At 30.1% G+C, this 13,898-nt stretch overlaps 5 protein-coding genes across 7 annotated transcripts in view; 3 read left to right on the top strand and 2 right to left on the bottom strand.

The window, feature by feature from the left end:
• LOC113392751 (1-acyl-sn-glycerol-3-phosphate acyltransferase alpha) overlaps positions 1–13,898 on the bottom strand; it is a 125,929-nt gene that overhangs the window by 110,520 nt on the left and 1,511 nt on the right. The gene's annotated exons all lie outside the window — the stretch shown is intronic.
• Positions 252–3,953, top strand: LOC113392749 (argininosuccinate synthase). The gene is made up of 10 exons (XM_026629307.2): positions 252–400; positions 588–693; positions 800–960; positions 1,061–1,145; positions 1,515–1,660; positions 1,743–1,864; positions 2,109–2,260; positions 2,937–3,028; positions 3,425–3,573; positions 3,737–3,953. Exons 1-10 carry the CDS (start codon positions 336–338, stop codon positions 3,898–3,900), a joined length of 1,242 nt encoding a protein of 413 aa, XP_026485092.1. The 5' UTR covers positions 252–335; the 3' UTR covers positions 3,901–3,953.
• LOC113392753 (mediator of RNA polymerase II transcription subunit 22) lies at positions 5,316–7,406 on the top strand. The gene is made up of 3 exons (XM_026629311.2): positions 5,316–5,600; positions 6,877–6,978; positions 7,056–7,406. Exons 1-3 carry the CDS (start codon positions 5,504–5,506, stop codon positions 7,271–7,273), a joined length of 417 nt encoding a protein of 138 aa, XP_026485096.1. The 5' UTR covers positions 5,316–5,503; the 3' UTR covers positions 7,274–7,406.
• Positions 7,467–8,486, bottom strand: LOC113392752 (NADH dehydrogenase [ubiquinone] 1 beta subcomplex subunit 8, mitochondrial). Its single transcript, XM_026629310.2, has 3 exons — positions 8,322–8,486; positions 8,027–8,244; positions 7,467–7,761 (listed from the first exon to the last, which is right to left on the bottom strand). The coding sequence occupies exons 1-3, from the start codon at positions 8,410–8,412 to the stop codon at positions 7,549–7,551; spliced, it is 522 nt and encodes a 173-aa protein (XP_026485095.1). The 5' UTR covers positions 8,413–8,486; the 3' UTR covers positions 7,467–7,548.
• On the top strand, positions 9,065–13,806 carry LOC113392748 (protein-associating with the carboxyl-terminal domain of ezrin). Its single transcript, XM_026629306.2, has 7 exons — positions 9,065–9,400; positions 9,476–9,661; positions 9,747–9,886; positions 11,386–11,495; positions 11,579–11,908; positions 11,990–12,177; positions 12,428–13,806. The coding sequence occupies exons 1-7, from the start codon at positions 9,188–9,190 to the stop codon at positions 13,211–13,213; spliced, it is 1,953 nt and encodes a 650-aa protein (XP_026485091.1). The 5' UTR covers positions 9,065–9,187; the 3' UTR covers positions 13,214–13,806.

Genomic DNA, 13,898 nt, shown 5'->3' with positions numbered 1-13,898 from the left:
TTCATAATTATTTTAACAATATTTAGTAAGTATCTAAAAACGACGCGAATAGGCGAGTCTACTAACACTAATATAATTTTACAAAGAAGATTTTTTTTTTATCAGATCGGATACGACAATGTTGACGACGCTGAATGCAACTACGTATGATATGTGTAGTTATACATATATTTAAGAATATCAAAGACAAATACTTAATATGTAAAATGCGATTATTATAATTATCTAAATGTTAAGTGACCCTTAGGTTATCTAGTTTAGAGTTATAAAGCTACAAACATTATTCTTTAGTTTTAGTAAGTTTCTGATTCTGATTTATTGTGTTTCTTGACACGATGGCAAAGGATCTTATTATCTTAGCATATTCCGGTGGATTAGACACTAGTTGTATTTTGAAATGGTAAAAATGTTACCCAGTTTTACCATGTTATTAATATCTGCATGTTTCATAATTAAATATTAATTACAATACATGCAAAAAGCCTCGTTCAATAAAATCAAAATTAATAACTATCTGGTCTTGTAGAGTCTAATAAATCACTTATTGCATTCTTCCATTAGATTAACGGATTTAACCATAATTTTAGGTTGATTCAAAAGAATTACGATGTTGTGTGTTACATGGCTGATATTGGTCAGAATGAAGACTTTGAGAAAGCCAGCCAAAAGGCAAAGCTTATCGGAGCTAAAGATGTAAGTACATAATTTCTCAGAAATCAATTTCGGAGAAAGGCGTAATTTTTGGGTAGAAAATTAACAATGTTTATTTTTATTAATAACATTTATTGTTACTATTTAGGTGATCGTTGAAGATTTACGGAAAGAATTCGTTACTAACTACATGTTACCTGGCATACAAATGGGCTTAGTTTATGAGAGCCGGTATTATTTAGGTACCTCTTTAGCGCGTCCATGCATTTCCGTGGGAATAGTTAATGCTGCTAAAAAATTAGGTGCCAAGTAAGTATTTACATATTTTTCATTACAAGTATTATTCTCTGAATAGAGTAATTAAATTATACTCGTAATATAAACCAACACTAAAACGATCTTATTTTAGGTACATTTCACATGGAGCTACAGGCAAAGGGAACGACCAAGTTCGCTTTGAGCTTAGTGTTTATTCATTATGGCCAGAAGGAAAGGTTATTATTTATTACTTTTGAAAACATTTAATTGAATTCCTCCTTTGAATAAGCGGATCTAGCTGATAATTCTGCGAATTCCGAGTAACTGGGTTCGAGCCCGAGTCAAGCCAATTAATGTGTTGGGTTTTGTTAAAATTAATCTTTTCACAATCAATTAACAATATTCAGCTCATAGAGAGTCTAAAACTAAAACCTCGGGTATCTCTTCATCCAGTAGTGTCCAACTGCCGTCACACTATGACAGTAAAGGAACAATATGTATCTTTATTTCTCGTGGAGTTCAGCTTTTTCAAAATTTCGGCAGGAGAACATTTTAGTATAATCGTTTATTTGTAGTACCTATCTTTTATTTTACCGTAATAATAGGTGATTGCTCCATGGCGTCTACCGGAGTTCTTTAATAGATTTCAAGGACGACCCGACCTCATTGAATATGCAAAACAACAAAACATACCTGTTGCAGCCACACCTAAAGCTCCTTGGTCTACAGATGAAAACATAATGCACATCAGGTGAAATCCTTTTCTAATAATCTTAATCTTCAGATTTACGATCACTTTACGCTTATATGCTATATGTTTTATTTTTTATAAGTTACGAATCGGGGGTATTGGAAGATCCTGGTTCTATACCTCCAACTGGAATTTATAAAATGACTCGTGACCTCCAAGAAGCAGATGATTATCCTTGTACCATCGATATTTCGTTTGAAAAAGGTTTGTAGGTACTGCCATTAAACTCAATAGTATGATTATTAAAACATTTAGATTTCAAGTAAAATAAATACAAGTCGATAGCTTAATAAAATACGTAGCAGATCAAAATTTAGATAGATAACTATAAAGTAATATTCGTAAAATGTTTTTGACTTCCTATTTTGCAATATACAATGGCTGGTAAAGATTTATCATCAGCGGTACGGCAGTTTTTTTTACTTAGGTACTACAAGACATATTTCAGGTTTGCCAGTATCTGTTAAAATTCCAAGCGGACAAGAAAAAGCACTGGTTGTGTCAGATCCACTAGCGTTAATCGAGACATTGAATAAAATTGGCGGACAACATGGCGTTGGTCGCATTGATATAGTAGAAAATCGTTTCTTGGGACTCAAGGTAAAACTTGGTACTTAAAATTGCAAAAAAAATAGCTATTTTAATGTTGTTTAACATCTCATTGGCTCATCAACATTGGCTGACAAAATCATTATTTTAGGGAATTTTGCAAAGGTCAATTTTTATTATGTTATTGTACAATTTATTATCAGCGGCGTCGACTCAAAACAATCGTACCTTACACCTATTTAACATTTTTTTTACTATATCACCATGTTTATGACTCGTCATTTGCTCCTGCGTCATATACTAACGTAACTATTTAAACTTTTTACGTGTTTTAGTGCAGATTTCTTTCGGGTAATTTACTTTTTAAACTTTTACCGCTCTGTCTTCTTATTATTCTAATCATATAATAATCATATCGCTGAATTTATTGTTCATCCATAAATCTTTAAAATAATTCAGTAGCCCATCAAGAGCAAAAATCAACATTAAGAGCCTGTAAATTTCCCACTGCTGGGCTAAGGTCTCCTCTCCCTTTGAGGAGAAGGTTTGGAGCATATTCCACCACGCTGCTCCAATCCCCACTAATAAACAGGTAACAACGTCTCCCGACTTAGCCGATGCTAACACTAACAGGCCGACCGCATGTTTCTCAGTTTCATAAGCCAGCATTCGATATTGATCGCGCGTGGGCTATTTACCTACTTATTGAGATGTTTGGAATTTTCAGTCAAGAGGACTCTATGAAACCCCGGCAGGAACTATACTGCATGTTGCTCATTTGGATTTAGAAGCATACGCGCTCGACAAGGAAGTTTTTAGGTAATTATAAATATTCCGAGCTATCGTTTTTTTTTATTTGTAACTAACGTATAGAGAACGTATCTGTTAGTTTTACGTCGTATAAACATGAGCACTATTTCAATTTAGAAGTTATTTACACTCTAATTTTACTTCCTAAGTTCTGATAACAATTTTCTAGGCATTGAAAAGGCAATTTTCTAGCGAATTCATAAAGAATTTTATAGACTATTCACGATCTCGAACAATGATATCGCGTCGATTCAATGTCAAACTTACTTATTTTGTCTTTACTGCTCCTGTGGTTATAACAGAATATAGGTATTATTATCGAAAAATATATTTTTTCTCATTTATTTCAAAAGGTAACTTATAAATGAAATGAATAAATATACCTAAATTTAACAATAATTACAGACTTAAAAAGTATCTCCAAGATAAAATGGCTGACTTCGTGTATAATGGCTTTTGGTTTTCACCTGAAGCGACGTATACAAGAAAATGCTTGGAATTATCGCAAGACTCTGTCAACGGTACGGTAACGTTACAGATTTTCAAAGGGAACGGTAAGTAAACTATAAATCATGGTACATACCTATGTTTATATAATTTTCCATTTAGGTAGAGTTATTATACATCATACTCTCAAATTCTTATGTCAATGAATTGTTTTATTAATAAGCTCATAAATTATATATTTAGATGGCTATACTTATTTCTTCTTTCCAGTTGCTGTACTCGCCAGAATGAGCAGTACAAGTTTATACAATAAGGACTTAGTTTCTATGGATGTTGCTGGAGGATTTTCTCCAGAAGATAGCACTGGCTTTATCAATATCAACGCAGTCAGGCTTAAAGAATATGCACGATACTCTGCTGTTACAAAGCTTTAAAACGAATATCTACACTAACTGCGTTTGTTCAAATATAAATATATAGATAGTATAATTTTTTTTGAGTTGTACCCATACAAGCAATCACTTACCTTAACGAACCAAATAGAGACCTATCGATTAAAGTCATTATAATTTCGCAATTCTTCAGATAAGGTGCTTACGGAAAATAAATATAAAAAAACAGAAGTTGAATTAACAAAAAAATATTTAACCTTAACGGACGTAACGGAGACCTATCGACTTAGGTCATTATTGTTTTGTGCAATTCATCCGGTGAGATTCCAATTTCGCAGTGGTTGACTCGGTGGAACTATCTTGAGAAGTTAGCATAGGCTCGGATATATGTCACCAGTTAATAAAGACATACACACATATATTTGCGAAAAAACGATACGATTACGCTCTAAGATATGTATTTTAAAAGTTTCCAAAATATGATCAAGGAGTCATATGTCTAGATGTTTCAAGTCAATTATAATTTGTTAAAAAACAAATGTTTTAAAAATTAATACATAAAATATTAATTATATTTTAAGCGGTACCAATTTAATTATCATATCTATCTACAGTATTGTCACGTGTCGATGCTATCGATAGTATCGGTAGCTCCCCATAAGCAATACTATTTGTAATATTGCAAAAAACATTATTTTTAACCTAAACCTACCGATACTATCGATAGTATAGAAGGTTTTGTGCTATCGATGATAGCCTGTGATTTTTCGATAGTATTACTTTCTCAAGATAAGTCATTTAGTAGGCCAAGTAACGACACAATATTTAAGAAGTTTAATTAAATTTAGCGCTGGTAAAGAGTATAAGATATATACATTTTATACAACGAAAAAGGTTTAAATCTGTGGTACTAGTTAGGTGAACCAATATAAGTTACACTGTTGCTGCTGTCAATATTATTTTTCTTCGATTTATGAAAAAACTTTATAGTACACACTCAAGTTTAAAAATTTTAGAGTTATCAATACTATTCATAGTATTGATCAAAACGATACTATCGATATCCTAAATAAATTTCAAGGTCAAGTATAAAAATAGGTCGATAATCAAACTATCGATAGTGCTGCAACACAGGTGTCAAAGGTTTGTTAGTTATCCTTCTTCTTATAGGCAGAGACTTGTTGTTCATCTATTTAGCAATAAAAAAATATTTTTAGCAACTAAATATATTCTAACGAATTTTCTAAATAACGATCATCTGGTCGTAATTTTAAGGCATATACTGACTCTAAGTGGGAACTCTTTCTACTAATAATTACCAAGCACATGTATAGCATAGTTGAATAGTAGTAATTTCAAATTTTATTTATTGTATTTTCATAAAAAAATTCGGACTTAGCAGCCCTAAATATGACATATCAGTTATCTGTCAGTTTGAAAGTGACAGTGACAGTTTATGATCATTTAGAAGGTTACTTTAATATTGTTTTCAAATAAAACTATTATGTATTTAATACTTCGTAAAATTCTGAAATCTAAAAATTATAACTGATTTCAATATAACTAGTCATTAACTTTTGAATTGCAGTAATTAGTTTTTTACAATCGATTAACTTTTTATTATTTTTTAACTAAATTACCAAAGATGCACCGTAATTTACCACAAAACAAAGAAGCATTACTTAAATCCTACACGACTCGGCTTAAAGAAGATGTTAAAAGTATGTTAGAAAATTTTGAAGGTATGTCAAGACAAAGTACTAATTTTCTTACTAGTTCCTACTTTTATCTTCCATGAATTTGGAAATTAATTTGCCTGTCCATATATTTTCACGTTTAATTGCACGTGAAGTGATATCATAATCTATAATAGCTTAATAACCCTGGACCCCCTATGACAATTTCAAGTCATGACTGATGCTGCCTTTAAGAACATGTTTTAGAATTATATTAAACAGAGCAATAGATTGTGAAAAACGCGTTTTTGCTTAATATTATTTAGACGTGATGCATAAACTCTGAAATTCATAAATAGGAGCATACAAAAGATTACCCTAAATACTCACTTGATAATGAATTTGAAAATTCATAAAAAAGTGACAAATAATTCATTCTGTACATTGCACTCATTTAAAAATTGCTTTCAAGACTAAAATATTACAAGAACAGTGATTTAAATTTAAATTTTAACATTACAGTTAATTACAAAAATGTTATATATTTTAGAAGCAAAATTGTAGTAAGCTTTTAATTTCATTGCGTCATCAGCTTATATTTTTATGCTATTAAATAATCAAATATAAGTAGATTATATTTTAGATTATTATAAAGTACTGTGTAGTATCAGACTAGAGGTTGATTCTGAATCCATTTAATTGCCTATTGCTTCAATCTTCGGTCTAAGCCTAAGTTCAAGATTAGCTAGAATTGGATAAAATATGTATATATTTTTTAAGTTTATTGTGACAGTCTATTAACAACTAAATGGTATAATTAAAATTACCTTTCAACACAAAACTAATCATAGATAAACAAACTAATGTCACTTCAAAGTGTTGTCAAATAAAATTTCTATTTACTTATAAATACACAATAAGTTATAGTTTTGCTCAAATATTTGCAATTGTACACCAGACTAGCAAATAAACTCTTTCAAAATTGGCCTAATAAGTACACATTTTCGGAGAATTGAGACAATTAAAAATAAGTGTTAATTAGGTTCAATTTAATAATAAACAATCAGTGACACCCCACCTGCACATCAGCTCTTCCTTTGCTTTCCATCATGCTTGATACATTGTAAAAGCTTGTCTAATTGCTAAGGTTTAACCAAATGTAACTGAAGCCAAAGCTTCAGTCTAATGTGTTTATTTATTGGCGATGGCAATTAAAGATTGAGACTTTATTATAGTTCAAAGGTTCCCTACATTATAAATTAATGTTAAGTAATGGTTAAGTTTGATATTTTCCAACATTTAATTTCAAGATATAATAATGAATACAACTATATTTTTTCAGAAATAATAAAACTGGCTAAAGGTGAAAATGAATCCCAACTTAACAGAATGACACAAATTGAACAGGACACTTTTGAAATGCAAGTTAGAGCTGCAAATATTGGTAAAAAAAAGGACAAACTGTTAATTTTTCATCTGATTGGAAGGATTACAAAATTAATTATTTTTCTTTCTTTACAGTTAGGGCAGGAGAGTCACTGATGAAATTAGTTTCAGATATAAAACAATATTTAATTTTGAATGATTTCCCATCTGTAAATGAAGCTATAACTCAAAATTCAAAGTTGTTTCGTACCAAACAGCAAGAATGTGATCAAAAATTGATGTCACTTCGTGATGACATAGCAGCTGACCTTTATGATTTAGAAGATGAATATTTCACAAGCATTTATAAATAATATTTTTAAGGTTTTTTTAAATATTCTATAGCAATAATAATCATATATTTTTAAATATTATAAGCATTAGACAATGTCATTGTGTGTATGGACATTTTCTATAGTAATAAAAGAAGGTATTCAATAACAATAAGGAGTTATTTTTCATTTTGTTCCTATTTTAATATACAATTTGTGAGGAAAAAACACATAATATTTTAAATAAATCTATTTGATAACAGCATTTTATTGATTGAACAATAATTTAGAACACTACGCTGACATACTTATTTTTCCTATTTTGGGCTGAATAAGTAGTGTGGACCATCTTGAGGATATTGCTTAACAGTTACAGGTCGTCCAAACTTATGATTTTCAAAGTAAAAGTATAACAGGAAACTACCTGTGATTGTACACAAAAACCATGTCAATTGAGTCAATACAGGAAGTCGAGGCCTCATGCTTATATCATAGCGATCTTCTCCAAATATTTCTGCTTGTGCATGAAACTGAAAAAAAATATTTTATTAATATTATACTTTATTTTTAAACTGACTCCACCATTGTAAATCATTGTCTCATAAATTTACTATAAAAATTTTATAATACTTAAAATAATAAAATGTTATCCTTATTTTTCAATCGCTAGTTAACTTTTATCATAGAAAAAAAATTGTTTGCAAAAACTGTCATTATCAAAATATTTTTTACGATAAAACTGAACTGACGAAAACAAAAATTGGTCCTTAGATGATAACTAGAAAATATCTTAACTGTTTCGTTAAAATTTCTTTTTAATTCCGGCGAATCATAAGGATACGATGGATCTTTTGAATCGGCACCAATATCTGGCATTTTTGGATAATCTCCATAGCACATCTCTTCAGGATATGGTTGATATTCGTCGATAGTTAAGCCATATTTTTTTGCAGCAGCTTCTCTTTCTGCTTGAGTCCTAGGATATGGACCAGGCTTGTACTGGTAATTCCAATCTAAAAGTATTATGACGTAACGATCATATTAATATATACATTAATGAATACCAAAAATACTTTAATAACAAACTTACGGTTTCTTGCAGCATTACAAAATATTCCAACAGTTTTACGAAAGGAACTTGGATTGGATATGATGGCTTTTTTAACTAAAGCCAATGCCATTTTTCACACAAATTGGCTTAACGATTATAAAATTTATCTCGCCAACTGACAAGTAGGTAATTTGACATTGACAATTTTTTAACATTAAGACAGATATAAAATATGTTTTGTACTCATTAATTCCCATATAACATATTACTTTAAAAAAATACTTGAACGACATTTCTCAAATTATGTTAGGAATTTGGAAATGAGTATTATTACAGATAAATGCTTACACAAACATATCCACTACAACTGCTCATCAACATCAATTTATTTCGTCGTAGCTAGTTTATTTCCGAGTAAAGTTTTTCACGCGCAGTAAAAAAATTATGTAGTATTATATTTTAACATGCCTATTATAAATATATGTGATTCACTTGCGTGGTAGTTAGGTTAAGGTTTGCTTTGGACAAGTATAATAGAATATATTATATTTTACTACCACTATTTTTTAAATCTTGCAATGTCCAGTCTACGTGTACCATAGAGCTAAGCAATTTCATTTACCAATAACTTAAAACTGCGTGTTGTGTCGTCATCTGTCACTTGTCAAAATATTGACGTAATTGTATTTTAAGTACCATGTCATAATTGTCACCCAACAATATTAAAGTTGTGAGAACTTCAAGACTAACAATATATATAAATGAGTTACAAGAAAAAAAATAACAATTTACTAATAAATTTTATCTTTTACTCTATTCATTCTTTGTTATTTAAAATAAAATGATTATTGTAATAACCCGAATGGAAATGGCATAGATTGCGATCAATATTAAGAAATATTTATATGATGGGTAACGAAAACTCGCAATTGAACGGCTTAGAAATAGAAGAGAAAGCAATTGAAATAACAGATTTTTGGTCGCATTACCAGGCAACTATTAAAGACAGTTGCAGATACTTTAGTTTAAAGAGTGATGGTTCTGTTTCTGTTTTTAAAGGATTATCAGTATTAGGCCCACTCTGGACAGTGTCAACACCTTTGGAAAAGTTGTCAAATGTATGTATACTTATTTCTATAAAAATATATTTTTTTTATAGTTTTTGATTATATCTAATTTTTAAACGATTTCAGAACCTCTTAAAATACCGTCATCCATGTATAGTGAAATATCTATCAGCTTGGCAGCAAAGATCTACTTTCCATTTAGCAACAGAATATGTCCAACCTCTAGCACATATTTTAAATTCACAAACACCTCTTCAAATTTGTATAGGACTGAATAATATTTTGCAAGCCTTAGTTTTTCTCCATGAACAAGTAAGTGGGATAACAATATGAATGATACATGTCCTCTTACTAAAATGTTGTTTTTATTGACATAATCATTTATATATAATTCCAGGCAGGAATGTCACACAACAACATCTGTGTATCATCAGTTTATGTATCTGGAGATGGGCAATGGAAGCTTGCAGGATTACAATATTTATGTACATTTGCTGAATCAAATGTTGCTTATTTAAAACATGCTAGAATACACAGGTATGTATTAACAAATGCCTGTTTTTCTTTTGAGTTTGAATTGCCTAGGTGCCTAGTGAAGAAAATAAAGTAGATTAATTGGTACACAAGCATATCAATAGCATATCATAAGTCTTAAACAGAACAAACATAATTAAAATAATATCGTTAAAAAGTAATAATTAAGTAGAAAAATAAATGATTGTTATTGTACAATTAATACTGATTATGCTAACATGATTATAATTTTTTAGTTTATGTATTTAAGGCTTTAATGTCAGTAATTCTTATGATAAATTTAATTATATTACACTAACATGAAATCAATATAATATATATCAGAACATGACTCCATTATATTAACATAGAAAGGTCTACAAGCATGCCTTTGTCATAAAGGCACATTCCCAGGGTCCCCAAAAGGTCCCTATATTTCAACGTAGCAGCCCTAAGGCTGTAATGGGCTAAGAAGGCCTTGTCTACAACTGTTAGCAAACTTCAACTGTGAGGTTGCAAATCAATTTGTTACTTATTAATTAAAGTATGGTATTACATTTTTGATTAACTACATCACAACAATGTGTTGTTAATGCTTGTGACTTCTTTGTTTTGTATACACTATATACCGATTAATACTTTAGAGTCCCATGGCAGTGGAGTGGCATGGACTGTAACATAACCTTCAGGCATACTATATTCAAATATATATGCTACCTAATTTTTATAAGAGATTTAGATCAAAATCTGATTTTTTGCTATTTTTTTTTTTTTATGGCATTGATTGGCGGACGAGCATATGGGCCACCTGATGGTAAGTGGTTACCACCGCCCATAGACAAAGGCGCTGTAAGAAATATTAACCATTCCTTACATCACCTATGCGCCACCAACCTTGGGAACTAAGATGTTATGTCCCTTGTGCCTGTGATTACACTGGCTCACTCACCCTTCTAACCGGAACATAATAATACAGAGTACTGTTATTTGGCGGTAGAATATCTGATGAGTGGGTGGTACCTACCCAGACGGGGTCGCACAAAGCCCTACCACCAAGAAAACTTTTTACTTTTTTTTTTTACTTTGATTAGCTTTGTACCTAACAGTTCGACCTGCTTTCAATTTAAATAATACACACAATTACATTGTGTGACAATAATAATTTTTGTTTAACATACTAGTACATTTTAAATATTTACTCTTACTAACTTTGTCCAATATTTTGAGACAAAATTTTTTAAAGTATTTTTATGAAAATGAAAGGAAAATGTCAGATATATATTCCAATGTATTTGAGGAGTCAGATAGAAAATTTGGATCAATACATTAATTCTCTTTACATTTTAATTCGTAAATAAAAATTATCATGATAAAAGTATAATTTTAGCCATACAAATTTGGAAGGGTAAATAATGAATAATTTTAGCACCCAGTGACAAACTTTTTAATAATATACTTTTGTGTGGTTTAGAACATAAATTCATCATTACCATATTAAATCCCATGACGTTAAACAATTTCAGGTATGACAAAGCTATAGACCCAAATGAAGATTCACATGAAATCACTTCCAAGGTAGATCAGTATGCTTTTGCTGTTTTAGTTGAAGATGTCTTTAAAGGCCATTGTGATGGTAAATTTTTTATAACATTTTTCTATATAATTTATTAAACTGTATTTTTTTACATAAGAAACAAAATTATACTTTTTTTACAGATGAGGTTCCCCATTTGAAAGAATTTAAAACATACTGCAGAAATGGTCTGCAAAATCCGAATCCTGAAAAAAGACCCAATTTATCAGAAATACTAAAAGATAACTTTTTTAATCATGAATTCATTTCCATATATAAATTTCTTAATTTCCTACCTCTAAAAAATGAGGACGAGAGGAGAGAATTCTTCTCAAATATTTTGAGTCACCTCAAGTGTTATGATGAAGAAACTGTAGCTAAACAGCTTGGGGGATTGTTACTGTCAAGACTTACTCTCCTAGATCAAACAGCACGAAAAGATGTTTTACCATTTATATTGAAACCTAAAAATGGTATATTACTTTTACTATTTATCTATTTTATTTATGTATGTACAACGATTTATGTTTAATGTGTATATTAATTGTTCACAGATAGATTGCAAAATGGTGAATCTGCTGGATTCTTTTGTCTTAGCATATTCAAAGAACATTTAAAACCAAGATTACTTCAGTTGTTTAGTGTAAGAGATGGTCAAATTCGAATGCTGTTATTGTCTCATTTCAATAAATTTGTCCATGTATTTTCTCACGAGGAGCTTGCTCACCAAATTTTACCAGAGGTATAATTTATATATACATATTTGATCTCTATTTATCAACAGATTGTACCAGTTTTTCAACCGATTTCCTTTTATTTTGGTGGCTGTTTACCACCTCAACTTTTATTTAAAAAAATAATTATGAAAAAATAATCAGAACTTGCTCTTTATTTACATAAATCATATTTTCTTCCAATTTTTAAAGATGATTATCGTCAATTATTACCAGTGGTCAAACACTTATATAATAATATATATTTACCTTTTCCAGTTACTTTTGGGTATAAAAGATACAGATGATAATCTAGTAGCTGCTACTTTAATCTGTCTCAGTGAATTAGTTCCTATATTGGGTGCTGATACAGTTGTCGGGGGAAAAAGATCAAAACTATTTACTGATGGTAGACCCAAGGGTAATTTAACAAATTCTTACACAAAAATAGATAATGACTTCTATTTGGCAAACAAAGTACTTAGAGATTATCATTGCTCCCAACCAATTTTCCCAGTTAATGCAAGTGCGCCTGCTTTTGAACAAACTATTACTTTAAATGAAAGGCCTTCTCCTGTTGGTGGTGAATCAATAGAAAATGACATAACAATAGATACCCAGAAAAATAAGCTTGTGGAATCGGAAGAAGACTGGGATGATTGGGATAACTCAAATCGACATTTAGTAACAATTGATAATATACAAGCTAATAACTATTATTTAAAGGAAGAAATTTCACAAGAACCACAGTTTACAGAATCAATACAACAACTTTCAATAATTGATAATGAAAAACCACCAACCAAATCTGCACTACTGGAAAAAGCTGCTCTTGATGCTAAAAGAAATATATTAGATATATCTGAACTGGATATAAAGAATCAAAAAATAGAAATAAGCAAGCAAAAGGACGATTTTGACTTTTTCGCTGATATGATGCCAGTTATAGAAAAACAGAAAATAGTCACTATTGTAGAAAATTCGGAAAACTTTAATAAGTTAAACTTTATACCCGATGAAGAAACAGATGAAAATGAAGGTTGGGGAGAAAATTGGAATGAATGAATTTTTCCTTGAAGGCGATGTTAATGACAAAGCGATACTGTTTGGATTTGTGACCAGTATATTATGTATATTGTTTGTATAAATGTAAATGTATATAGAAATCATTCATAGAAATTATCATATCATATTTTGCTCACATAATATAAATTTCTGCATTTGCAATGTGAGAATCCAGTCGGATAACATAGATAAGGTGTTTAAATAAACATATAAATAATATATTGAATAAGGAATTACTCTTTAATCCTTTTTGTACCTTAATAATTTAAAGTAGTGGTTGTGTATTATGATATATTTATGTAAAGCAATATTAGAAAAAAAAATACATTTTATCACAAATTAAATGAAATGCTTAATAATATTAAATACATTCGACCAATCAGAACAAAAATAGCAATTGCAAATCTTTTAATGTTAAATGTCATAACATACACATTTGTACAAATACGCGATATCGTCTCGCCGCGCTAGGGTTGCACTTGATCTCTGCATTGCCTGATTTGGGTGCATAACACAATGCTGCTTAAATTTTTAACATTACCAGCTAATCAGGAAATAATTCCGTTTTATTGTTTTTTTTGTTTGTTATATTTGATGTATCACTTTCATGTTAACCACAAAATATTACAATATTTAATAAAAAATTGTAATTTAGCAATGTAAGTATAACAAGATGGCTTGGCCA

This window comes from Vanessa tameamea, chromosome 5 (genome assembly GCF_037043105.1).
Source record: "Vanessa tameamea isolate UH-Manoa-2023 chromosome 5, ilVanTame1 primary haplotype, whole genome shotgun sequence".
Classification (NCBI taxonomy): Eukaryota; Metazoa; Arthropoda; class Insecta; order Lepidoptera; family Nymphalidae; genus Vanessa; species Vanessa tameamea.
The sequence above is the reverse complement of the archived record's forward strand: the minus strand, read 5'-3'. Positions and strand labels throughout refer to the sequence as shown.